This window comes from Bison bison, unplaced genomic scaffold (genome assembly GCF_000754665.1).
Source record: "Bison bison bison isolate TAMUID 2011002044 unplaced genomic scaffold, Bison_UMD1.0 scf7180017864184, whole genome shotgun sequence".
Taxonomy (NCBI): domain Eukaryota; kingdom Metazoa; phylum Chordata; class Mammalia; order Artiodactyla; family Bovidae; genus Bison; species Bison bison.
This window is the reverse complement of record NW_011494756.1, coordinates 2,561,756-2,586,622: the sequence shown is the minus strand read 5'-3', so window position 1 is coordinate 2,586,622 and position 24,867 is coordinate 2,561,756. Positions and strand designations below refer to the sequence as shown.

Sequence of the window (24,867 nt, the reverse complement as noted above, 5' to 3'; positions counted from 1 at the left end):
GGGACAAATGCTGTTAGTTTGGTTCCGCTGCCACTATTCTAGATGAGGGCCAGAAGGAAGACGAGGCTTATGAATATTTATCCTGACAACAAAAGAAGCCTTTGGAAAGCCTTGCTATATGATCTTTTCATTTTGGAAATCACCAGTGAAAACTCTACTTCAATTTTATACTCACTTTTTTCCCCCTCAACATCCCTTTGTCTTTCACTTAAAGATATTCTTTTATCACCAATTTGGAAGTATTAAGTACTAAGGCTCTAAACAGATGGCTGCACAATTATATTTGGACTTTCATTAGCTACATCAGTGTGTCTGTTCTTCATATAAAAGGCTTATTTCTAATCCAAGGAATTCTTTCTACTGAAATTCTCTTATAAGTGCTCCTTATATATTTTATAGCTTCAAATAGCTATCTTTTTCAAGACTAATAAAAAATTTGTGAGAGAAAGCAACATTTGGACAGAGGACTTCAGACTCTCAAAAGAGAAGCAGCAGCAGTTCATTCTACCTCCTCTGTTGATTTCTGAAGGCAGAGAAGGTGCCATCATATTTGTGTCCATGGGTTGAGAGCCATCCTGGGTCATGGGGTCTTCAGGGGGCAGGTAAGCAGGTGGGGGTGTATCTGCTACAAAATTAAAAAAAAAAAAAAAAAAAAAAAGATTTGTTTATCCTTAGTAAACACACAAGCACACAAGCTTAAAACATATATTCTCTTCCATGCTGAAATTCTTAAGAGATTGAGTGGCCACTTCACTGTCCCCATCTGAAGACTAGATGATACTGAACACTGGGCTTGGGGTATGCTTTGTGAAGATGGCTACCATCTCATATTCTTCTATGACTGCAGTGAAAACTCAGTGGGAGGAAAGCATCGTATACCAGTTATGGAAGCTGTCTGCCTACCCAGGATCACTCCTTTTTACAACAATCAGAGGAGTATTTAAATGTGCTTGCACACAACCCACCTTCAAAGGACCTCTGCATTTTGTCATTTCCCTGGTGGATGGAAAACTTTTGAAAGCTACAAGGACTTCTTCAGAAAAGGAGCTTCAGGGTCTCGTGCATTAAATCTATGGGCTCTTAGGAATTTACCAACTGAGTTTCAAGACAGCCAACTTACTGACTCAAACTCTGAATTTCCCGTGACTTCAAGAAGTCCGCTAGGACCACCTAACTTCCTATCCACTCAAATAGTCTCTAGCAACAGAATTAGAGGAAATAAATCAGTTTGTCACAACTATCTTCTATTTCAGAATTTTTGTATACATTTCTTCTGGAAAAGTTCACAATCAACTGGCAAATAAGATGCAAACATCGTGATTTTTGAAACAACACTAACACAAGTCTTGTGCTTTTGCATTTTTCATTTTTTTTTGACGTGGACCAATTTTTAAGTCCTTACTGAATTTGTTATGACATTGCTTCTGTTTTGATTATTTTGGCCACAAGGCATGTGGGAGCTCAGCGCCCCGACCAGGTATGAAATCTACAGCCCCTGCATTGGAAGGAGTCTTAACCACTGGACCACCAGTGAAGTCCCAGTCTTGTACTTTCTTAAGTAAAATACAGGGTATGGTTTTCCCACAAATAATTCTTTGTGATGGAAAAACGAGTTTCTCAAGGGCCACGGCAAGCACATGGTACCATCTGGCACATATGACAGAGCAGGAAACACAGCTTCATCTTAACCAGTAGCCTGGATGACACCACTCGGGGCAACCGTCAAATAGAAAAAGCTAACACGGCTCTTGCAGAGTTTCTCAGTGATTTCCCAGACTGACTCTCCAGCTGAATCACACCCTGGCCACTTCCACCGTCTCCCCACCCCCCACCCCCTCGTCCCTCAGCTGCTACCAAGCACAGAGACAGGACCTCAGGGACCTGATCCGGATGCCTTTTCTACTCTTTCTACCGCTTTTTTAAAATTCAGCTTCTTCCTTGCAGCTGTAACACTGCCTCTGTTTTATTTCCAGCCAAAAACGAAGACAAAGAGCCTCCTCTGAGACCAAATCCAATAAATTTCTGCAAGCAGACTGGTGAAAACTTCATCACCCTCCTGTGGCCTCAGCTCCGGTGGGAAGGACCACATACTATGGGTGATGCTCTGCTCTCTCCGTGAGGCCCTCCTCCCACCCCTTCAGCTTTCTCTGCTCCACATTTCTCTACTCGGCCTGTGCCTCAATCCCTGACAGCCAGGGACAGTGTAAATTCAAGCAATGATCTTCAGTATTTTCCACTCTTGGGGCTACCCTGAGTCTGCCACTGCTTCAAAGCCACCCAAAACATCTAACTTTGACTCCAACCTGTTCCTCAAACTCAACGGGTCCAGGAGGGGACAGGAAATCACCAGATGATATAAGTTGGATTTTGAAATAAATCTGTCTCCCATCCTCCTCATCTTAAACAGTTTCTGACTGAAAAACAAGCCAGTTCAATATAAACAGGCTTAAAATGCAAAAAAGCACTAAGGACATAAATAAAAGATAAGAATATCAAGTATGGGCCACTTTCAATTTTTGAGAAGACACTAGCTCTGCTATCGAATTCAAATTGGCCTCCAAACATTTCAATATGTTAAACATGCTTGCCCACTCATTTTCCCTTCTTGAAATGTTAATAGATGTCAAGTGTATCTTTGCTTAATGTGCCCTCTGTGAGGCTGACTGGCTAGGAATCTGGCACTAATCATTTTTATTGTTCTGAGATGCTGGCTTATTAACCTATAACGCGAAAAATATAATGTCCTAATTAATCATTTAATTGACAGACATTATACCCTCAGAGAAGCCTACAGAAGGATAATGGTCTTTTGTCTTTGCTAAGTTAAGCAAGCAGATGGTTACCGGTACTTCTGTTGCAAGTCCTTTGTTGTTCAAGTCTGTGTTTCTCAGGATTACATCACCACTTACACGAATTTAATTAAGTGCGTGTGGGGGTGTGTGTGTGTGAGATCCCCCAGGAAATATCTCTTCTGAGGTTGCACTTATGACAGGGTTTTTTTTTTTCCCTTGCATGAAAACAGCAAATGTGTGCGGCGTGCTATTTTTTTTCCGCTCGCTTTTATCAAGAGCAAAGGCTGGAACGACCATGCCACTCCCAGAAGGATGCAGCTGTTTCAAAACCTTTCAAAAATCAAACACGAAAACGTATTCAAGCATCTGTGCCGGACAAATAAAACACCGCCTTGCTTGGCTACGAGGTGTCTCCTTCCATTCAAAGTTGTATCCTGAGTTTTAGAGCACAGCGCCATGTCCCAAGGCTTGCGAGCTCTCCCCATTCCAGGAAACCCGGCTTCTCCATGGCACTGTGATGACGCGTCTCACTGACCACAGGACATTACTGAATGCAGCAACCTACCTGGCATCTGAAAGGGGCTTCCTGGGTCTGAGCTGGTCGGAGAGTGAGGGTACGTGCTGCTGCTGCTTCCAGGAGAGTTGGGGTAACTGCTGTTGGGAGAATGAGGAAACGGATGGCTGTTGGGCTGCTGGAAAGAATCCGGGAAAGTGGCGTTGAGTGGCATGTGAGGCTCATTTTGCCCTAAGTTGCGGAACTGAGCTAAGAGGCTGTGCTGAGGATTGTATTCGCTGTGTCTTGGAACCAGTACTGGAGGAAGAACTGGAAAAGGGGAAAGGGAAAAAAAAAAGAGGGACCAAAGTGAGAATGATGAAAATCTTTTAATAAGGTCACACTAAAACACAACCAAGTTGAAACATAATCTGTAAGTCACAACAAGTTATTTGAACCTTGTCGTGCTGCCAACTCAAAAGCACCATTCAAATGAAAAGCCATTTCCCACTTGGCAACAAATGCCGTAAAAATGATGATGGTCTGCTCAGAATCATTGACGGGCCAGCCCGAGACCTGCAGCATCAACCAAGTGCCCAGGCAAAGTCTGCAAAACACATTCTTTAACGTGAAAAATGTTAAAGTTCCCTGATTCTTAATTTTCTCACCCACTAAAAACCAAGGTACAACTAAGAACATACATTGCCATTGACAATTCCAGTTTACCTCCCTGGCGGAAAAGATTTCACACTTAAGAGTTAATAATATTTATTGAATGCTGTGAATTATCCACCACAAATGTTTTAAAATTCTTTACTGAATTTGTTACAATATTGCTCCTGTTTAATGTTTTGATTTTTTTGGCTGTGAGGCACGTGGGATCTCAGCTCCCTCACCAGGGAGCGATCCCGTGCCCCCTGCATTTGAAGGCAAAATCCCAGCCACTGGACCACCAGGGTGGTCCCTACTCACCACAGATGTTTTAAATGGACACGTTAGCTCACTTTAAACCAAAGCAAGTGTGCTGATAGTAACTAAGGTTGAGAGGATAAATACAGTGAGCAGTATAAAATCCAAACGCCATGAAAATTATTAATTGGATAAAAATGCGATATTTTGTGGGACAGGCTTTATAGCGTGTCCCAGTAGTCACACTTGATGAACACTTTCCTCTAAGGATCTGAGTGCATTTACCACTTCTCAGCAACCCTTATCACCACCTGATAGGCAAAGGAAGCAATACAATCAGCATCTTACCAACTGAACACTCAAAGTACAAAGGTCAAAAAAATGTACGCCCTAGTAGAGAAGGAAATCAAACAAGTCAAATCACTCCCCAAAGCTCCGTGTGTTAGGAACCTAAGGAGTCAATAATTAGCAGGGCTGTTCTCAATCTCCAGAAAACTCCAGAGGCAAAGCAACGACGAGGGCGATGAGAAGGGAAGGGGCGGGCCAGCTACCAGAACCCTAACTGGGTTGTTCCTAAGCTTCTTGCCAGGGTCACCAGATGGCTCCTCCCGAAAAATAAAGGTCCCTAGAATCCCTACTGCTCTTGTGGCCTTGGTTAGAAGGAGAAAAACAGTCCATTTGGTAAACTGCATGAGAGGAGAAAGGAGGAGATTTAAAATCTGTTACTGTTAGTGGGAGTTAGGACTCAGAATACATTTTCCCCAAGAAACTGTATTTAGTGGCATTAGGAATTAAGCAGATTTTTGAGGGCCTTCCAGTGAATCTATCCATGGCTTATATCATTTCTACAGGAAAAAGTGCTCTTAACACTTGGATTATAACTGATTCATGAGCTAAAAATTGTTTAAGTAAAAATCGGTTTCTGAAGGTGTTAAAATGTCTCATATACTGCATCTTAAATGTCTCCATAATCCTCCATAAAATTCACTGATTTCCCTACAACTTAATCCCTTAGAAACAAATCTTTTTAGTGTAATAAATGTATTCCTTTTTCACACAGTGATGGAGTTTGTCCAAATTAAAAGCATGAATGTTACTTATAATGGAAAAGAATCTGAAAAAGAATGTATGTGTGTATATATATATATATGTATACAGCAGAATCACTTTGCTGTATATCTGCAACAAGCACAACACTGAAATGAATTATACTCCAATTAAAAAAAAAAACCTACAAAGAGAAAAAAAGAAAACGAAAAAACATAATTCTTCCTTTTACCTTTCAGTAATCACTTGAAATGTAAACTACTTTGGTTGAAGAAAAAGTTCCCAATAGTCACAAGCACTTTCCCGACACCAACAGAAATCTACTGGGTTGGTTAGAAGGTTCGTTTGAGTTTTTCCATAAGATGAACTTTTTGGTCAACCCAATATATTCCAAAATAGACACATGCTCTGAACTAGTGCAATATCTTTAAATTACCTACACAACCAAACACTTTTTTCCCTTTTTCTTTCAGCTGTTACAACTTGAATTACTGCTTCCCAATTTGTGTTTATAGTCACCTTACCATAACTTCTCCATTCTGATGCTTACCTTTAAAAGCTAGAAAATATTGGCCTGTAAACACTCCTACCAACAGGAGCACAGACAGCAACAGAAAAATCAATTCTCCATCTCTCTTCTCTCCCCCTTCCCTCCCCACTTACTTGGGCTCCTGTTTCAGTGACTCCTCTTGCCTAACAGTTTTACGACTGGGCACTTCTTTCTTCCCCGTTGCCTGCAAAGGAAGGCAGGGGAAGGCAATGTGTTTCTGCACCTCCGGTGGATGCTCTGCGCACGTGTCCCCGTGCACCTGTTGTTCGGTGTGCAGTGGTCTGGCTCTAAAGCACAGGGTTGCCCTTGGTGTACACCACAGGCGAGATCAATCAGCTTTTGTACGTGACCTCGGAAGTGAACCACCAGCTACAACAAAGCAGCACTCTACAGATGAACTTGACAAGATCAATACCTTTTTTCTCACCTCTGACAAAAGGTGAGACGATTTTGCCACTCCTGATGTAGGTACAAGGTATATTTTAATAAACTTAAAAAAGGTATGGAGGTATCACACATCTATAGTAAAATGTATAAATCTTCATATAAATGGAATCATATACACCCTTGTGTCTGGCCTTAGTTCAACATGATGTTTGTATGATTTATCCAATGTTGCGTGTAACACCTCATTATATGTATGTATTACAATTTATTTACTCAGTCTGCCCATCTAATTTCCTCAGAGGATAATCAATTTCTTTTTTTTTTTTCTGGTTCCTGTGCATCTTCTTGAGGAAATTAAGCAGATAAATGTTTGCTTTCTTATTTCATCTTTATGAATAAAAAGAAAGGCAGCCCCTGCACTTTGCTTTCTTCAACTGTTTGTTGTTTGGTCACTAAGTCGTGTCCTGCTCTTTGAGACCCCATGGACTGCGCTTGGCCTCCCTGTCCTTCACCATCTCCTGGAGTTTGCTCAGATTCACATCCACTGAGCCTGTGATGCAATCTAACCATCTCATCGTCTTCTCCTTTGGCCTTCAATCTTTCCCAGCATCTTTACCAATGACACGGCTCTTAGCATATTCTAGAATTAACTTCATACTACCTATAGAGATCTTCCTAACTTGCTTTTATAGCTAACAGCACCATAGTTTATTCAACCTATCTCCAATATCTGGGCATTTACGTAGTCTGCAATATTTTAACCATTATATACAATACTGCAATGACTAACCCCATGCATATACGGCAGTACTGCTAAAGGTGTATCCTCGAGGCGGAAGTACTGCGTGAAAGGGTAAATACAGGCATAATTCTGTTATCATCAAGTCTCCATGCAGAGGGGTTGTGCCATTTTGCATAGCTACAGGCAACAAACGAAAGTGATTTTTCCCCCAAAGTCTCCTGAACAGACTATTCTGTCAAATGTTTTATTTTTTTGACAATTGGATGCGTGAAAAATGGTAGGCATTTTAGTGCCCTTTTACATTTCTATAGATGTCTTTTCATGTTGATCATCTTCTCACGTACTTCAGAAGACCTATTTTAGTCTTCTTTTGTGAACTGTCTGCTTGTACCTTTTGCTCACTTTTGGTCTTTCCATTTTTCATTAAAATAAGTAAATCATATAAATATATAGGCAAATATATCTTATCCATATTATAGATATTATATATTATCTATATAAGATATAATAATATCTTATATAAGATACATTATCTATATATAAAATATTGTATCTTATCTATATATCTTATATATATTAGAGATATCAGCCCATGATATATTATGTTCCAAATAGCTTATCACAGTCTGTCACTTTGCCTCTTGACTTTGCTTATGTGCAAGTTTATTTTTTGGTAGTCAAATTTTTTTTTAATTGCATGTGGATTTTGAGTCATAGAGTCTTCTTCTACACCCAGGTTGTAAGGAGGAATTCATCCAAGTATTCTTCCAATGCATGTAAGGTATCATATTTTATTTAAATCTCTGATTCATCTGGAGTTCAGTTTATTTATACCATAAGGAGTAGATCTAATTTTATCTTTCCAAATGGCTAGCCAGCTGCCCCAAGACCATTTATTAAAAAGCCCACCTCTGTCCTAGTGGTCAGAGATGCCACCTTTCTCATAAGCTTCCACGTATGTTAGGGTCTATTTTTCAGATGTTCCATCCCATTCCATTCTAGTCCATTGCCCTGTGTCACTCTGGTTTAATTATAGAGACTTTATGTGTGCATGCGTGCTCAGTCGTGTTCAATGCTATGCGACCCCCCCAGACTGTAGCCTGCGAGGCTCCTCTATCCATGGGATTTTACAGGCAGGAGTACTGGAGTGGGTTGCCATCTCCTCTTCCAAGGGATCTTCCCAACCCAGGGATTGAACCCGCGTCTCTTGCATCACCTGCACTGCAGGCGGATTCTTAACCACTGAGCCCCCTGGGAAGCCCCGTAGGGACTTTATAGTGTATGCTAATATCTGTAGGGCTAGTCCCCTCTCACAGTCCACTTCACAGTTTTACTCACATGCTTACTTTTTCATATGAACTTTAACGGTCACCTTGTCGACCTCCAGAAAAAAAAGATTACTGATCCTTTTACTGGGATCACATTGTATTTAAACATTAACTTAGTAAGAATTAATATCTTATAATGTTAAAATATTTTATTCAAGAACTGGGAAGGTCAAGTCTACTTCTGCATCTTTCAGGATCGTTCCATAGCTACTATCTGTACTAGTTTGCGAGGCCTGCCCATAACAAAGTACCACAGACCGTGGGGCTTAAATCACAGAAATTTATTTACTCAAAGTTCTGGTGGCTAGAAGTCCAAGAGTAAGGTGTTTGGCAAGTTGGTTTCTTCTGAAGCCTGTCTTCTTGGCTTGCAGATGGCCACTTGCTGTGGTTCTTCCATATTACTTCCCTGGTATCTCTCTTTATGTATCTCCCCATCTCCTCTTCTTATAAGGATACCAATTGGTTTTGAGTCCAGCCCAACAGCCTCATTTTAACTTTTTAAAGGCCCTATTTCCACATACAGTCACATTCTTAGGTACTTCTGACTGAGGCTTCAACAGATACCTTTTGCAGGGGACAGAATTTAACCTATAACACTGTATTAGGATTTAAACATTTCTCGTTAAGTTTATTAAGTATTTTATCTTTTCTGTTGCTATTTTAAATGGAGTTTTCACATTTACCTTATACCTTTCACTTTCACTTATACCTTCTATCTGGTAATTATTTATATATTAGTTACTGACGTTTCTATTTTCTGTTACTGTCTGAATTCCTTTGTTGTCTCAGCTATTTTTATCATTGACTCACTGTAGAGTTAGTTCTCCAGCAAATAATCGTGTCTCCCACAGCTAATTTTACTTCTTCCTTTCAAATTATTTTCCTGTGCCTAACTGAACTGATCAGTAGTGCCAATACTACGTTCAAAAGTAATGGAAATGGGCTTCTTTGGTGGCCCAGTGGTAAAGAATCCGCCTGCCAATGCAGAAGACACAGGTTCAAGCCCTGATCTAGAAGGATTCCCCATGCTGCAGAGCAACCATGCCCATGTGTCACAACTACTGAAGCCCGTGCACCCTAGAGCCTGAGCTCTGCAACAAAAGCGGTCACGGCCACGAGAAGCTTGGGCACCGCGACTGGAGAGCGGCTGGGTGTGGCTGTGTTAAAAAGCTCTACTTATACAAACAGCTAGCAGATTTGACTTGGCCTGTGCGCAGTTTTCCAATCTCTGGCTGCTTGATTACTTAGGTTTTTCCCATATAACCTGTCATATATTTAGACTGGTGTATTAAAGTTCCTATTATTGGGTGTGTTTCTGTTTGTTTTTCCTGCCATACTGTACTTTATACAGGAGGTTGCTGTGATATTTGGTGCATATATGTTCACTTTAACACATCATTGACCATATGTATCACTAAGTTTTACAGCTTAAGATCGATCCAGCATTCATTATACAACTTATGATTGTCATAATCATTCACATTTCACTGTTAGGTCTTTGTCCCAATCCTGTGTATATGATAAACGCAAGTTTATTACCATAAAATATTAAAAAATGACACATCACAAAATTTCTAAATTCTGAAAGAGCCCCTCAAGAAATCCACCTTGTTGACTATCGAGTAAAATGAAAGAACATGTTCTAGAGGAAATAATGCCCAGAGGATGAAAAGAAAAATGCTGCGAAAAAGTGGAGTCTGCTCTTCTAAGGGAAAGTGCAGTGATCATGGTATATTTGTAAGAGAGGTTCTGTTCTTCTCCACGGAGATGTCAGCTATATTGCTATCACACTCCAGTGAAGTATTAGAATGCTTTAGTGAGACATACAAAGTTTCAAATAAACACATTATGTGCAAAAAAAGTTGTTATTTACTCAAATGAGGGTGTTTCAATATTCACTTACAAAACAATCACCCACCCTGTTAGTTTCTGCAAAAACGCCCCAGTCAATAACGTGCTGAAGTGTCTCCCTGGGTCAGTGCCTTCTGGTCTTCTGAATTCTATTTTGCGTGATATCAGAATCACAATCCTCCACTTGTTGTTTACAGGTGCCTGATATATCTTTACCAATTCCTTGATTTTTAGCTTTTTAATCACTTTTTCTTGGGGGGGAGAGATGGGTCTCTTGAAAACAGCATAAAGTTTTGCTTTCTGAACCAACTTGAAAATCTCAATTTTAATAGGTGATTAAGCCTATTTATGTTTATTGATAAGACTCATGCTTGGTATCAACTGTCATGTTATTTTTTGTTATTTATTTATTATATTTACTGTACTTCTCTATGTGGTGTAATTATTTGTTTTCTGTGTTTTTTAAAAAGGAAACTCTAAACATAGTTTTATATTGCTGTAATATGATGATTTTTCTATTTGTATCTTTTAATGTCTTCCATTTTTTCCTTACTTAACCTTACTTACTTAATAATTAATTATTTAAGCCTGGAACCATGCTGAGCACATTATCACACCCTGCAAATAAGAAAGCTGGAGGGATAACTTACCTAAGGTCCCAGAGAAAGGGTGGAGAGTTGGGACTCAAACAAAGGCAACGGGTACTCTCAACCCCTGAGGTTCTGCTGTCTTGATGACCAACTTTCCAAGAATGTTAAATTCTGTCTGATATAGTAGGTTTAAGGGATGTTTAAGGGATAAGTGAGTAGAATAAATTCTAGAAGTGTTTCTGGACAAATTAAGGTCACGCAACTGACAGGAGAAAACTCCAGTCTAGTCAAATAAGTTCAATTATGAAACACTTCTAACCCCTTGATGATGCTAATAGGTGAATCACTATCAAATCTGATTCGTATAGCTTGAAGATTATAAATAAAGTATCTGTATATTTTGGCTTGCCTGGGACAGTCCCAGCCTGTAGCTGTTTTCTGATGGAATTATTAATAGGTGACCCAATGTCACTCCCAAAAGGGCTTCCCAGGTGGCGCTGGTGGTAAAGAACCCACCTGTCAATGCAGGAAACAGGAAACCCGCGTTCAATCCCTGGGTGGGGAAATGGCAACCCACTCCAGTATTCTTGCTGGAGAATCCCCATGGACTGAGGAGCCTGGCAGGCTACAGTCCATGGGGGTGCAAAGAGTCGGACACGACTGAAGCAACATTCACTCTCAAAAGTGTTCTGGTTTGGACAGAAAATCTTATGGTCATCCAAACTATTAATAACTGATTACATTTAGGAATGGTATGGGGGTCTGAAACAGCTGCTAGACCTGGAATGAAGTATTAATGTGAAAGAGAAGGAATGGGGGGAAGCGAGCTAGGCAGGGTTATGTCCACACACACAAGCTGCTCTAAAACAAGGCCCAGGTGCCTCGCCTGGGCTGACTCCTGAAGGACAAGGAGACGCATGCTCTGTCCCAGAGTCTACCCAACCCCCAGTTCCTCTTCCTTTCATTTCAGCAATATTTCAATATGAAGCTATGTTTGCTACTGGGGGAAGAGAAAATAAAAAATACTCAGGCCAATGATCTACGTGTAAACAAACCTCTATGAAATACTTATTTCCTGGGTGAGAGGCTGATGAGCCAGGCGAGAGGAGTGAGATGTGCAAACTCTACAAGTGACTCAGGTCAGAAACTGGAAGGGAGAGAGGGTGAGGAGTATCCTCCTCTTAGTATTTCTTTCCATGTTTCAGTCTGTTTCTAGTTTAGGGAAAAGAGAAACAGGGGAGCACTGACTCTTCTGGGAACCCTTTTCCTCGGCACACTGATGAAACTACTCCTACCTGGCAACTTGAGAGAATGACTTACGTTTGCAGCTTCCCTTTAAGGACTGTTCCTACTGGTTCATTTGAATTGTGAGAATCTCCTCCAAAAGAGGGACCCAATGTTTAAACACTTTCTTTACACCCATAAATTTCTTTTTGAATTGAATCATTTAAAATTCCGAATGTGTTGTATCATCCTTGTATTTTAGGAGTCCTAATGGACGGAGGAGCCTGGTAGGCTGCAGTCCGTGGGGTCACGAAGAGTCAGACACGACTGAGGGACTTCACTTTCATGCATTGGAGAAGGAAATGGCAACCCACTCCAGCGTTCTTGTCTGAAGACTCCCAGGGACGGGGGAGCCTGGTGGGCTGCCGTCTATGGGGTCACACAGAGTCGGACACGACTGAGCGACTTTACTCTCACTTTTCACTTTCATGCATTGGAGAGGGAAATGGCAACCCACTCCAGCGTTCTTGCCTGAAGAATCCCAGGGACGGCGGAGCCTGGTGGGCTGCCGTCTATGGGGTCGCACAGAGTCGGACACAACTGAAGTGATTTAGCAGCAGCAGCAGCAGCAACCCTGGAGAATCCTATGGACGGAGGAGCCTGGTGGGCTACAGTCCACGGGGTCACAAAGAGTCGGACACGACTGAGCGACTTAACTTTCAACTTTTCAACCTTGGTTAAAATAAACAAAAAACTTGAGCTGTTTTCACACTATCTCTTCAGGTGGATTCTGGTTTGGGGGGTGAGGGGGAAGGCTCCTAGATAATTTCACGACACCTCCCTCCACCTACTCAAAAACTCCTAGTAACTGCGTATGTATCTTTTCCTAATCGCTCACGAGGAAAAAAGTCAAATTTCTGCCTTTTGAAGTATTTATGCATCTATTTCAGTTGGGGTTTCCCTAGTGGCAGGAGATGTGGGTTCAATCCCTGGGTCAGGAAGATCCCCTGGAGAAAGAAATGGAAACCCACTCCAGTATTCTTGCCTGGGAAATCCCCATGGACAGAGAAGCCAGGTGGGCTACAGTCCATGGGGTTGCAAGAGCCGGATACAACGTAGCAACTAAACCCACAGGCACCATTCAGTTAAAAAAAGAAATAAAATCCCTTTTCTAGTCAATAGGGAAACCAAACTAAGAAAGGCTCAGGATGTATTTTTGTTTCCGGAACCGAGTTTAAGCAGCCATTGGTATTCTGCCACTGGACTCAGCTTTTCTGCATTACCAGGGCACAGGGAAAAGGAATGAAAAAGAAGCAAGAAACAGCTAACCCGGAGACGGGGGCTGGGCTGTGCAAAGTATTCTTGTATACCCTCCAGATCGGTGAACGTTTTTCAGATTTTGAAATTCTATCACTAAGTCATCTGCATAAAGCAGTCTTGTAACCAGATGAAGGCAGATGAGGCTACGGTATGCCAAATGTTCATGGACAAAAATTTTTTTTTCACACACACGAGAGTTCTGATAACAAAGCTGCCAGGCTGTTGCCTCTGTCCACACAGACATGATGGCAAATAAGCTGGCTGCGACCCAGCAGTACATAACACTCTTTAGTTCTGAAGAAGTGGAAAAGAGTTTAGGGTACAGTGGAGATGCCCAAGTTCTAGCCTGATGATGATAATTATTAGTTTTGTGACTGAGAAAGTCAGTTAATTTCCCAGGGTCTCAATTTTCCTCACTCTGCAGAGCAAGGGGTCTGACGGCCCTTCTAGCCCTGAAGTGGGCAAGTCTGCTGCTGCTGCTATGCTTATCTGGAGCATCATGGTGCCCAAGTGCCAGACCACACCTCGCTCAGGACAGTCAGTGAGGTCACCCGAGAGCAGGATGGTGGTCCAGGGCTAATGGGAGCTTAGGTCCCTGAGATCGGGTCCCTGAGATCGGGTCCCTCAATTCTCATCTGAAAATAGGTGGGGGGTGGTGAGGAGAGAGAGGGTAGTCAACCTGCCAGAGCAGCTGTGCCCAGTATCATAACTGTACCAAGCAGATGTACCTCGATTCGGTGTGTGTTCGTGACCTCCTAAATAGAAACATTTCCAGAAGAGAGTGGTGGAGAGGGTAAAACTACTTAAAAGTTAATAGTATATGCAGTTATGAAATAAAATTCCTGACCTCAGGATATGAGGTCTACACTGGAGAAAAGATTCTCAGGACACTTAATTGAGGTTAAATTTTAACGCAAATAGAACCCCAAGTCCCTGAATGGGGGCACTTTATCTTGTGTGCTTACTGGTAGTGACGAGGCAGAAGGCAGAGTGTGAAGCAACATTAGCTAATGTTCACTGGGCACTCCATATACACTCAGAGAACCCCGGGGCCAGGCTTGGGGGGACGTGGCAGATGCTGACATCAGTGGGATAGTCACTGCCCCTGCCCACCTGGAGTTTATAACAGATCCCGAATTCTCATGGCAGACGCAGAAGCAGGCTCAGCCCAGCTCTGTGACAACGTCTGAGGTCACACAGCTGCTAAGTGGAGGGCCAGGGTTTGAATCAAGGTCTACTCATAATAACCACCAGACGACTGTACTCAGTACTGTAAGACTGGAAAGAGATTGTGTATTTAACATACTCTTTTCATTCTTCTGCTTAGTGTTTGGAGGGAACACCTTTTTAAAAGTTAAGATGATTTTTGTCTAAAGATAGCAACTTTACAGTATTTGCTTCCTTGGTGGCTCAGATGGTAAAACGTCTGCCTGCAATGCGCGAGACCCAGGTTCGATCCCTGGGTTGGGAAGATCCCCTGGAGAAGGAAATGGCAACCTACTCCAGTACCCTTGCCTGGAAAATCCCACGGATGGAGGAGCCTGGTAGGCTACAGTTCATGCGGTCACAAAGAGTCAGACACCACTGAGCGACTTCACTTCCTTTCACTTTGTAGTATTTACTTTTGAGGAATGTATCAATTACTCTTTTTTTTATTAATTTAATTGGAGGCTAACTGCTTTACAATATCATGCTGGTTTTTGCCCTACACTGACTTGAATCAGCTATGGGTGTACATGTGTCCCCCCGTCCCAAACCCCCCTCCCACCTCTCTCCTCATCCCATCCCTCAGGGTTGTCCCAGTGCGTCAGCCTTGAGTGCCCTGTTTCATACACCAAAGTTGGACTGGTGATCTATTTCACACATGGTAATATACATGTTTCAATGCTATTCTCTCAAATCATCCCACCCTCAGCTTCTCCCACAGAGTCCAAAAGTCTGTTCTTTATATCTATGTCTCTTTTGCTGTCTTGCACACAGGGTCGTCATTACCATCTTTCTAAATTCCATATATATGCATTAATAAACTGTATTGGTGTTTTTCTTTCTGACTTACTTCACTCTGTATAAGAGCCTCCAGTTTCATCTACCTCATTAGAACTGACTCACTCTTGAGTACACATACATGAACAGAAGATGAACATGTGAACAAAACTTAAATATAAACAAAGAAATGAACTGTATTCAACAAAAGTATCTGTGAAAAAAGGTTAAATTTACTTAACACATTATTGACCAGACACGTATTAGTGCCACAGGAGTTAAGTTTCTGCAAAAATTCCCCAGTCGATAATGTGTTTAAAAGGGCCTAAATTGAAATCAACTTCTGAGAACCCAACTTCCTAAGTAATAGGGGATTCCCTCTTTCCAAATACCAAAGGGGATCCCCTTGAAACACATCTGCAAGATTATGTGCCCACAGGATGTCCTCTAAGACTCCATGACCTACTGCAGATACAGGCTCCAACCTACCCTGTGGGATAACTCTCTCACCCTGCTCCTTACCCAGCACCCCAAGCTTCCAGCAGTTTCCATCTGCTGGTTTCATACTCCTGTACTTTCACTCACTTGATATACTCCCAAATCTCAGGTTCAGAGTCATTTCCTTTAGGGTATCTTTCCTATTCTTTCTACCCACCCCCAGAAGAAACGAATTTCTCTTTCCTTTGTGCCCCACTGCGGCTTAGACTATCATGCCATCAGCAACATTTTACTGCTAATTTGACTTTACCTCACTCAGACCACCAGCCCCTTCGGGAGAGAATTGAGCTTTTTTTCTTCTGTATCGTCCAGCGCCTGGTATATAATAGGTCCCTAATAAAATTGTTTTTCAATTAATTTATGTTTGTGAACTATATTACTATTTTTGGATTAGTTATTATAAGCTGACTAATATAGACCTTGCTCGAAGCACAGTCCTCAATTAGGAAGACAGTTGTTTCGAGGAAGATTCCTCTACCTCACCCCCACACAACAGATACGACCTTCTGGGGTTTGAGTGAACGCAGCCTGGGTGGGGAAGGTGAGGGGTTACCGTATTTATTGGCAACGCAGCCCCATGCTTCCTGTCCTGTCTCCGTCTCTAGCTGTGGAACTTGGACTTCAATTTTCTCACCTTGTTAGATGTCTAAGCAGCATCCCTTCTACCTCTAAAACTTGATACAGCATCAGCCTCAATTCTCGGGTATGTAGATTAAGTTAGAATGATACAAAGAAGACCAGCATGGCTTTATACTAAGCTGACAAGAAAATTCAGTGTCCAGGTTTTTTGGTCAGAAGGCTTAGAGCCACAGAAAAGGCAATGGCTTCAGATCAAGAAGCCCAGGGTCCTGGCGGGGTGAATTCAGGCGCAGGAGCCTCCGTTTCCCTCCAGGGCTAGAGACCCCGTTCTGGGAGGCCGAATGTGGCCGGCTCTCTCCAGTTCTGCTTCCATCCTTATTCCAGGTTCCTTTCCTCTGCCCAATATTTATTTGCTTAACTCCCACAGAAGGAAGGTGCTATGTTATCAGAGACTTCATAGCTTGTTAGAGATAAAAAAAAAAAGTCAGGGTGTCAGCTTAAAATATCAGGAGAGGAAAAGGTCCTTCATAAGGTTCACAGGAAGTTTAAAGAGTTAGAAGCAAGCTTTAGCTTTGGACTCCTGGATGGAAGTCTTGTTCAATTACTTCGGAGCCAATTGATGGGGAATTCACTCTTTACACCTCATTTCTTACTAGTAAAATGGGAACATTAGTACTTCTCACAGGTTTCTTTGTATTTAAACATGTATATTGTGCTGACTTATGTCAAGTACTGTATCAAATGTTAACTAATCTATGCTGGGAAAGATTGAGGGCAAGAGGAGAAGGGGGAGGTGGAGGATGAGATGGTTGGATGGCATCACTGACTCAATGGACATGAGTCTGAGCAAACTCCGGGAGATAGTGAAGGACAGGGAAGCCTGGAGTGCCACAGTCCATGGGGTCACAAAGAGTCGGACACAATTTAGCGACTGAAGAACAGTAACAATCCTCATAACAACGCTGACCTAGGGTGAATACTGAGGTAGAGACTACCTAACTTGCCCATGAATATACAACCAGGCAGGAGTGGAGACAGGTAGTCTCTTGATGTTGCTCAGGTCAGTTTTAACAAGTTCCTGGGCTCTGGTCAGCCCTGGCCTAGTGGGCCTGAGCATCTATCGGCTGCTATTGATATGGAAATGGTCATTCCCCAGGTGTCACAGCAGGCAGTCATTTGTAATTGCAGCAGCATGCAATCAGTTCTTATTCTGAGATCAAATTTGATTGTTAAATATATTCCAGGAAACAGACACTTGTTATCTAATGATGAAGACTGACTGATGGGAAATAAATACCAATAAAACCTCCAGAAACATCTGAAGCACAGGTGTAGACTCTCAGTTTACCATTTTTTGTTTAGTCACTCAGTCGTGTCTGACTCTTTTTGATCCCATGGACTGCAGCATGCCAGGCTTCCCTGTCCTTCACCATCTCCCAGAGCTTACTCAAACTCACGTCCATGAGTCGGTGATGCCATCCAACCATCTCATTCTCTGTCGTCCCCTTCTCCTCCTGCCTTCAATCTTTCCCAGCCTCAGGGTCTTCTCCAGTGAATCAGCTCTTCCCATCAGGTGGCCAAAGTATTTGAGCTTCAGTATCAGTTCTTCTAATGAATATTCAGGGTTGATTTCCTTTAGAACTGACTGATTTGATCTATCAATCCCAAACTCAAGCAGCTGGTGCACATATTTTGGATTAAATCCTCTGCCACTGAAAATTTTGGATACCTTTCTCCTTTGTCAAAGAAAGAAAACTGGCTGAGTGTGGGGAATGACTCCTTTAGGGAAGCAGCAGTGTGCTGAGTGGCAGCATGGACTTTGTGGTTAGACTTCAACTACAAAGTTGAAGTTTGAATGCCGCCTCGCCCCTTAAAGCCACGTGACACAACAGCAGCTCAGAGGCCCAGCTGCTTGGCATCTCTCTGCACCTCTTACAGCTGAGGTCAGGAGGAAATGAGCATGCACGTGAGTCCATGAGCATGGTGCTTGGCACATAAAAAGCAGCTGTTTTAATTTTTATTGCTACTGTTATTAATACCATAAATATTGCCCCTGGAATAACACAGATCTGAACTGCACAGATCCACAATCATGGAATACCTCCCCCCACCCCCGCAAAGGCTTCCCTGGTGGCTCAGACGGTAAAGCGTCTGCCTGCAATGCGGGAGACATGGGTTCGATTCCTGGGTTGGGAAGATCCCCTGGAGAAGGAAATGGCAATCCACTCCAGCACTCTTGCCTGGAAAATCCCATGGACGGAAGAGCCTGATAGGCTACAGTCCATGGGGTCGAGAAGAGTCGGACACGACTGAGCGACTTCACTTTACTTCAAATATGTACTACATGATCTTCAGGTGGTTGAATCCCATATTGCAAAACCGTGGACATGGAGGCCTGACTTTAAATTCATACATGGATTTTCCACAGTGTGGAGGGCTCTAAACTCCGAGTTGTTCATTAATCAACTGTACTATAGTTTTCTGAAGAATGTGTTTGGTGAAAAACGTAACATTACGAATTTTGTTCTTCTTCTGAAGAAGATGTGCACAGAAGTTATGCTCTTTGTATCACTGTTTCAGCCACATTTAACGTTCCCAGAGTGCAGAAAGCCTGTTCACGTGCATGATTTAATCCTCAGCATGACCTTGGAAGGTAGATATTATCACTCCCCATTTCACAGGTTAGCAAACACAAGCTCAAAGAGGAGAAGGAACCAGCCCAAGGTCAAAATTACCAAGTGCCAAATTTTAGTCCAAGCCTTCTGACCCGAGTTTCTACCCCACCACGTTTTAACCTTACAACTACAGAGAAGGATCTCCTTTAACAGTTCCCATTTGTCCTGAATTTCCTAGAGAACTCCACATCTACCAGTCAGCGTTCTCCTGTCAGCAACAGCCCTCCTCTCTCATTTATTGTTGTTTAGTCACTGAGTCGTGTCCAACTCTTTGTAACCCCAGGGACTGTAGCCTGCCAGGCTCCTCTGTCCGTGAGATTTCCCAGGCAAGAATACTGGAGTAGGTTGCCCTTTCCTCCTCTAGGGGATCTTCCTGACCCAGAGAGCGAAACTGCGTCTGCTGCATCTCCTGCATTGGCAGGCGGATTCTTTACCACTGAGCCACCTGGGAAGCCCTCTCCCTCATTCATTATCAGCTTGGATCCCTGTTTTTTTTCCTCCAGTGGCTGATAATTCATTTCTGACCTTAATTATCTTGTTGGTTGTACTATCTGCTTTAGCCAGGAACAGCCAATTCAAGCTGACCCGAGTCCTTAGGACATGTTCCCATCGGTCTTCTCTTTGAAAAATAATTCATTTTAACATCAGCTGTTCTTTTTCCTATTGAAAAGCTGTAGTTAGATGTTTCAAAAGCACTTGCCCACAACTCTTTCCTAACTTGACCACTGTACCTAAATACCTGTCTAGAAACCAACACAACACTGTAAAGCAATTTTCCTACAATTAAAAAAAAGTGTTTTTAATGTTTTCTTTAAACAAACAAACAAAAAACCTGTCCAATACAGCACCATACCCTGGAGACATTTTTTACATGCTTGAAGAAACAACACCATTACAGAAAAAATACTGCTGAGTCTGCTACAGAGCTAGCTAGATGGAATTATAGGGAAACATACAGGAAAAAACACACAAGGCAATTAATTTCACTCTGTTGTCATATGTATGTTTACCTTCAGTTTACAGAAAGCCGCCCAAATAATACTCAAGAGTCACAGTCTCTCCTTTTGCCTTTTCCTGACTGAAGATCCCACCCAGGCAAGTGGGCAGGTGGTCGGGTGATGTGTGACCATGTGAGCCATACCCTTAACTCAGATAAGAAACGGCTGCTTTGTGAGAGAGAGCAGGGACCTGAGAACAGCAGCATCTCAGAGAGCTGCTTTGGAAATGACATCATGATGTAGTAGGATGTAAACCTCATCTTGCATTGTGAGGTCTGCTAAATGGATTCCAGAGCATAAAAACAAGCATTTAAAGAATGGGTGGGGGCAGAGGTCAGAACTTACGTGGTGGAAAGACTGTGCTTCCAATGCAAGGAATGGGTTTGAGGGCTTCTCAGGTGGTGCTAGTGGTAAAAAACCCACCTGCCAATGCAGGAGACTTAAGAGATGGGGGTTTGATCCCTGGGTTGGGCAGATTCCTTGGAGGAAGGACTGGCAACCCACTCCAGTATTCTTGCCTGGAAAATCCCATGGACACAGGAGCCTGGCGGACTACAGTCCATAGGGCTGCAAAGGGTTGGACATGACGGAAGCGACTTAGCATGCACACAGGGAACTAAGATCCTACATGCCCACTGGTGAGGTCAAAAATAAATAAATAATTTTTAAAAAAACTTTTAATTAAAAAAAAAAGTCTACTCCTCACATAGCTAATAAAGCAAAGCTAAAAACAAAAAGAAAAGAAAAGAAAAATAAAGAAATAACCAGGGGAGAAAAATGCCAAACAGTCCGTTGTGGATCTAAATCTCTATTTAAACAAAGTCTCTGGTTCCAGATTTCTTCCTTTCTCAGAGAGGCTAACATTACTTCTAGTTATACAACCCATGTGGCCCGTACCAGTGTCATGACGAGCAGACTGAATGGAATGTTCAAGGGCAGGCTTCGGTGCTGAAGCTCACGACAATGGAGAAGCTCAGTTGAGGGCACTGGTAATTAGGAAGGTGAAATGGGTTTAACGGACAGTTTCAGGCCCTTAACACATCTTCACCCACAGGGAAGAACTGCTGTCGACGTCGTGAGTGCCTAGACCAGACTAAACGCAGGGGAAGCAAGTGTGCAGCCTTTCAAACCAGTCCCGAGACCAGCATCTAACAGTGCCACGCTAGCAAATTAACAAAATTTGTTTTTTAGTTCTCCTTTTCTCCAGGCCCTCTTGAGATTTTTAACACAGTAGTCAGGGTAGCCTCCAGCTGCCAGAAGTCCCTTAGCCCTGCTCTGTAAACCTCCACTCTTTCCTTCCCTATCTCCTCCCCAAACAAATCTCGTTTTTCCAAATATCAGGGCTGAGGTCTGATGATTTGGCTAACTCAGGGTTGTCAGGCATGATGCTGGGCCATTTGAGAAATCACTGCATTTGAGAGTAGAAAAAGGCAAAGAGATGGGACAGTTTTAGGAGAAAGAAATGTCCAGTCTTTTCTTTGAAGCTTTGAACATCTAATACCAAGGAGGCTGAAAGTAAAACCAAGAGAATCAGCCTGAGATCATTACAAAAGCCAACCTTCCCCCTCATTTCTCTCACTTTTCAAGGGTCCATCAAGAGCCTAAGGCGCTACAGCAACCGAGGGCAAGTCACCTGCAGCGTCCCCACCACAACCACACAGAACACTCCCAGGCCCACAAGAAATTGCTGTTTGAGGAGGAGCCACACGTGGGGATCAAAAGCCCCAACACACTACTCACAGGTCTCAACGTCAGTTCACCCCAAGCTAGTCTTGGAAGTTATGAGCTAGGCTTTTCCTTTTGATTGAAAACGTTACTACCTCACAACTGCAATCAGGGAACTACTTTATTACAACTGTTTCTCTGTGGTTTTCAAAATTGCTTTTCCATCAGCCTTGGTTCTTTGAGAGTGTGCTTGGTTTTTCATAGCTGCTGGCTGGCTAGTTTCCTACACTGTAGGAGCAACAATGCAACAGTGATGAACCTTGAGTGAATCCAAAAGGTCTGAATGTATCTCCTCTAGCCCACCTAATTGTTGCACAGACAGAAAAGGAATGAAGTAGAGGATAATGGCCAGGAAAACCAAAGTATGAGCAAGATGCTTTGTATAATCTGTGGATCACAGTCTTAAAATTTCAGGTTGGGAAATATCTGGCAATAAAAAAACTCTACCCAGAAACAAGTCACATAATAATTATCTAGATATCTGCTTCAACTTATGTAATTTATGTACTTTTATATTTTATATACAAATAATACATAGTAACTGCTAATGCTTACCATGAGTTCATCCATTCATAAATAACAAAGCCAGTGCCCCAAATTACGCACTAAGAACAGCTGCTCAAGGAAAGAAGAAAAGAGCAAAATAATAAACTTCATATTTTGTCTTGGATTTAAGATAAAGGAACCCACTAAGAGATCTGGGTATAAAGTCCTACACACGATTACATTACTTCATCCGTTTCTAATAAAACTGCAGATGACAGTGATGAAATTATCAGACACAAGCCATATGCCAATGATAATATAGGGGAAAAAAGTTTGCCATCTAAAGTCCATGTCCACTTGGCTGTGCCTTGAGCTTGGATGGAAGCAGTGGTAGCGAAATGCTTTTGCGAGACAAAACTTCCACACGGATGGGAGAATAGAGCCCTGAGAATAGAGACTAGATGGAAAAGGAACTGCAAAGTCTGAGGACACCGTTCTTGCCTCAAGGATCCCCTCCAGCAGGAAGTCTCTGCAAACTGCCTCAGTGGCTCTCACCCACCATCCACCCTCAGGCACAAATGCTCTACAACCTTTAACGCACTTTTCCTTCATCTCAGGGTCATACACATCTCTCTCCCACACCCAAAGTAGGAGCAAAGCATCCAGCCTAGGACTGCACACACACAGTAACTCTGCACGGCAGCACATCTGTATCACAGCCACCCCTGGAACACACATGTGTTGATTTTCCTTAGTCTTGACCTTCCTTATGAAGTTTTTTTCCCCCTAGCCTACTTTATTAGTAATACTCTCTACTGTTCTATAAGTCTCCTCGTAAATTGATTTAAATCCTTTGTACAATGAAATATACACAGACACACGTTAATACACATATATCTGAACCACCACGCAGACTGGAACACAATGTCCGACGCATTAGAGTCAGGTGAGCTGAGCTCTATGGCCACCTCAGGCTTGTAAGAGTTGGTTGTGTCCCCCATACACACTTGCATCATTCAATTTAGCACAATGTGCTGTACGCACGTGCCTGTCTTTCCTGTGTGTGTGTGTGTTTTAATCGCTCAGTCGTCTCTGACTCTTTGCAGCCCACAGACTGTAGCCTTCCAGGCTTCTCTGCCCATGGGATTCTCTAGGCAAGAATACTGGAGTGGGTTGCCATTCTCTTCTCCGGGGACCCAGGGATTGAACCTGGCTCTCCTGCACTGCTGGCAGATTCTTTACGGTCTTTCTGGGGCAGACTCAGTTCCTGGGGAGTTGTACATGAATTGTAGATGTTTGAGTGAAAAGAAATTTCCTTTCTTTTTTTTTTACAAGGACCATTTTAAAAGTCTTTATTGAATTAGTTACAATATTGCTTCTATTTGAGTTTTTTTTTTTTTTTTCATGGGGTGTTGATGGTTAATTTTGTGTGTTACTTTGAGCTAAAGGATGATCAGAGAACTGGTGAAACAGTACTTCTTGCTGTGTCTTTGAGGCTGTCTCCAGAGGACAGAAGCATTTGAAATGACAGACAGAGTAAGGAAGACCACCCTTGCCAATGTGAGTGGGCTGCACCCAAATGCTGATTGCCAGCAAAAAGCCTGGAGCACCTGTCTTCTCCTGCCCTCGGATACTAGTGCTCCTGGTTCCCAGGCTGCTGGACTAAAACTGGGATTTCACTAAGCGCCTGCCTGGCTCCTCAGCTTGCAGACAGTGGACTGTGGGACTTCTTGGCCTCCACGCTCATGTGAGCCAACGTCCATAATAAATCTATAACAGATATTAGACCTCTTTTTAAACCTTTAAAAATCTATTTGGAGGGGGGCATGCCATGCAGCTTGTGGGATCTTAGGTTCCCCAACCAGGGATTGAACCCAGGCCCTCATCACAAAGTACTGAATCCTAACCACTGGACCACCAGGGAAGCACCAATAGTAGACTTATTAGTAGGATAATTAATAAACTTTTAAATTTAATAGGATCTTATAAATACATAGGATCTATATCTATCCTATTGGTTCTGATTCTCTGGAGAACACTGACTATAATGCACAGGTCATAAAGCTTTAATTTTTATAGTTGATATTATTGATAGTTAATCCCAAATCTTCACAACTGCTTCTAACTGCTTCTGCTTCTAACTGCTGTATCTTGGTATCTGGCTTACAGCTTCAGTTACCAGACTCCTAGATATCCACATCACTCAGATAAACTTGGAGGAAGAGTCAATACTTCCCCCCCACCCTTCCCCATCCTCCAGATGGATATACTAATACAAGACTGTAAAAAAGGCACTTTAATTACATAGAGGTTTTTGTCATCATTGGCTCAAGAAAAATCACATTAACAACATGAAGAAATGCATTAAAATTTTTGATTCTATTTTTGAATATTAATTTTATTAACTCTTGAGCCTTCAGTATACATCTTTTTAATATTCTGTGTGACAAAATGAAAGTACTCGCAGAGCACCTCTGCTGCCTGCCAGACACAACCATTTGTCTTGAGGAGGGGCGCTCAGGTGACTCATTCAAGACTAGCTGCTTCTTTCAGGGATCACCGTGTTTAGATTCAGATAATGGCAGGTTCACATGCAGCTGTGAGAAGTAACAGAGAACTCCTGTCTACCCTGTACCCAGTACCCTCCAATGGTAACAGCCTGCAAAACTAGAACAGGATCAGTCACGCCA

At 42.5% G+C, this 24,867-nt stretch overlaps 1 protein-coding gene across 4 annotated transcripts in view; it reads right to left on the bottom strand.

The window, feature by feature from the left end:
• The window catches only part of SMAD1 (SMAD family member 1), an 84,198-nt gene that overhangs the window by 17,503 nt on the left and 41,828 nt on the right, over positions 1 to 24,867 (bottom strand). For all 4 annotated transcript variants that reach the window (XM_010843675.1, XM_010843674.1, XM_010843676.1 and 1 more), the window contains 2 exons: positions 3,358 to 3,615; positions 509 to 625 (listed from right to left, as the gene is read on the bottom strand). In XM_010843675.1, the coding sequence (XP_010841977.1) occupies positions 509 to 625; positions 3,358 to 3,615 (375 nt within the window). The remainder of the gene's footprint in view (positions 1 to 508; positions 626 to 3,357; positions 3,616 to 24,867) is intronic.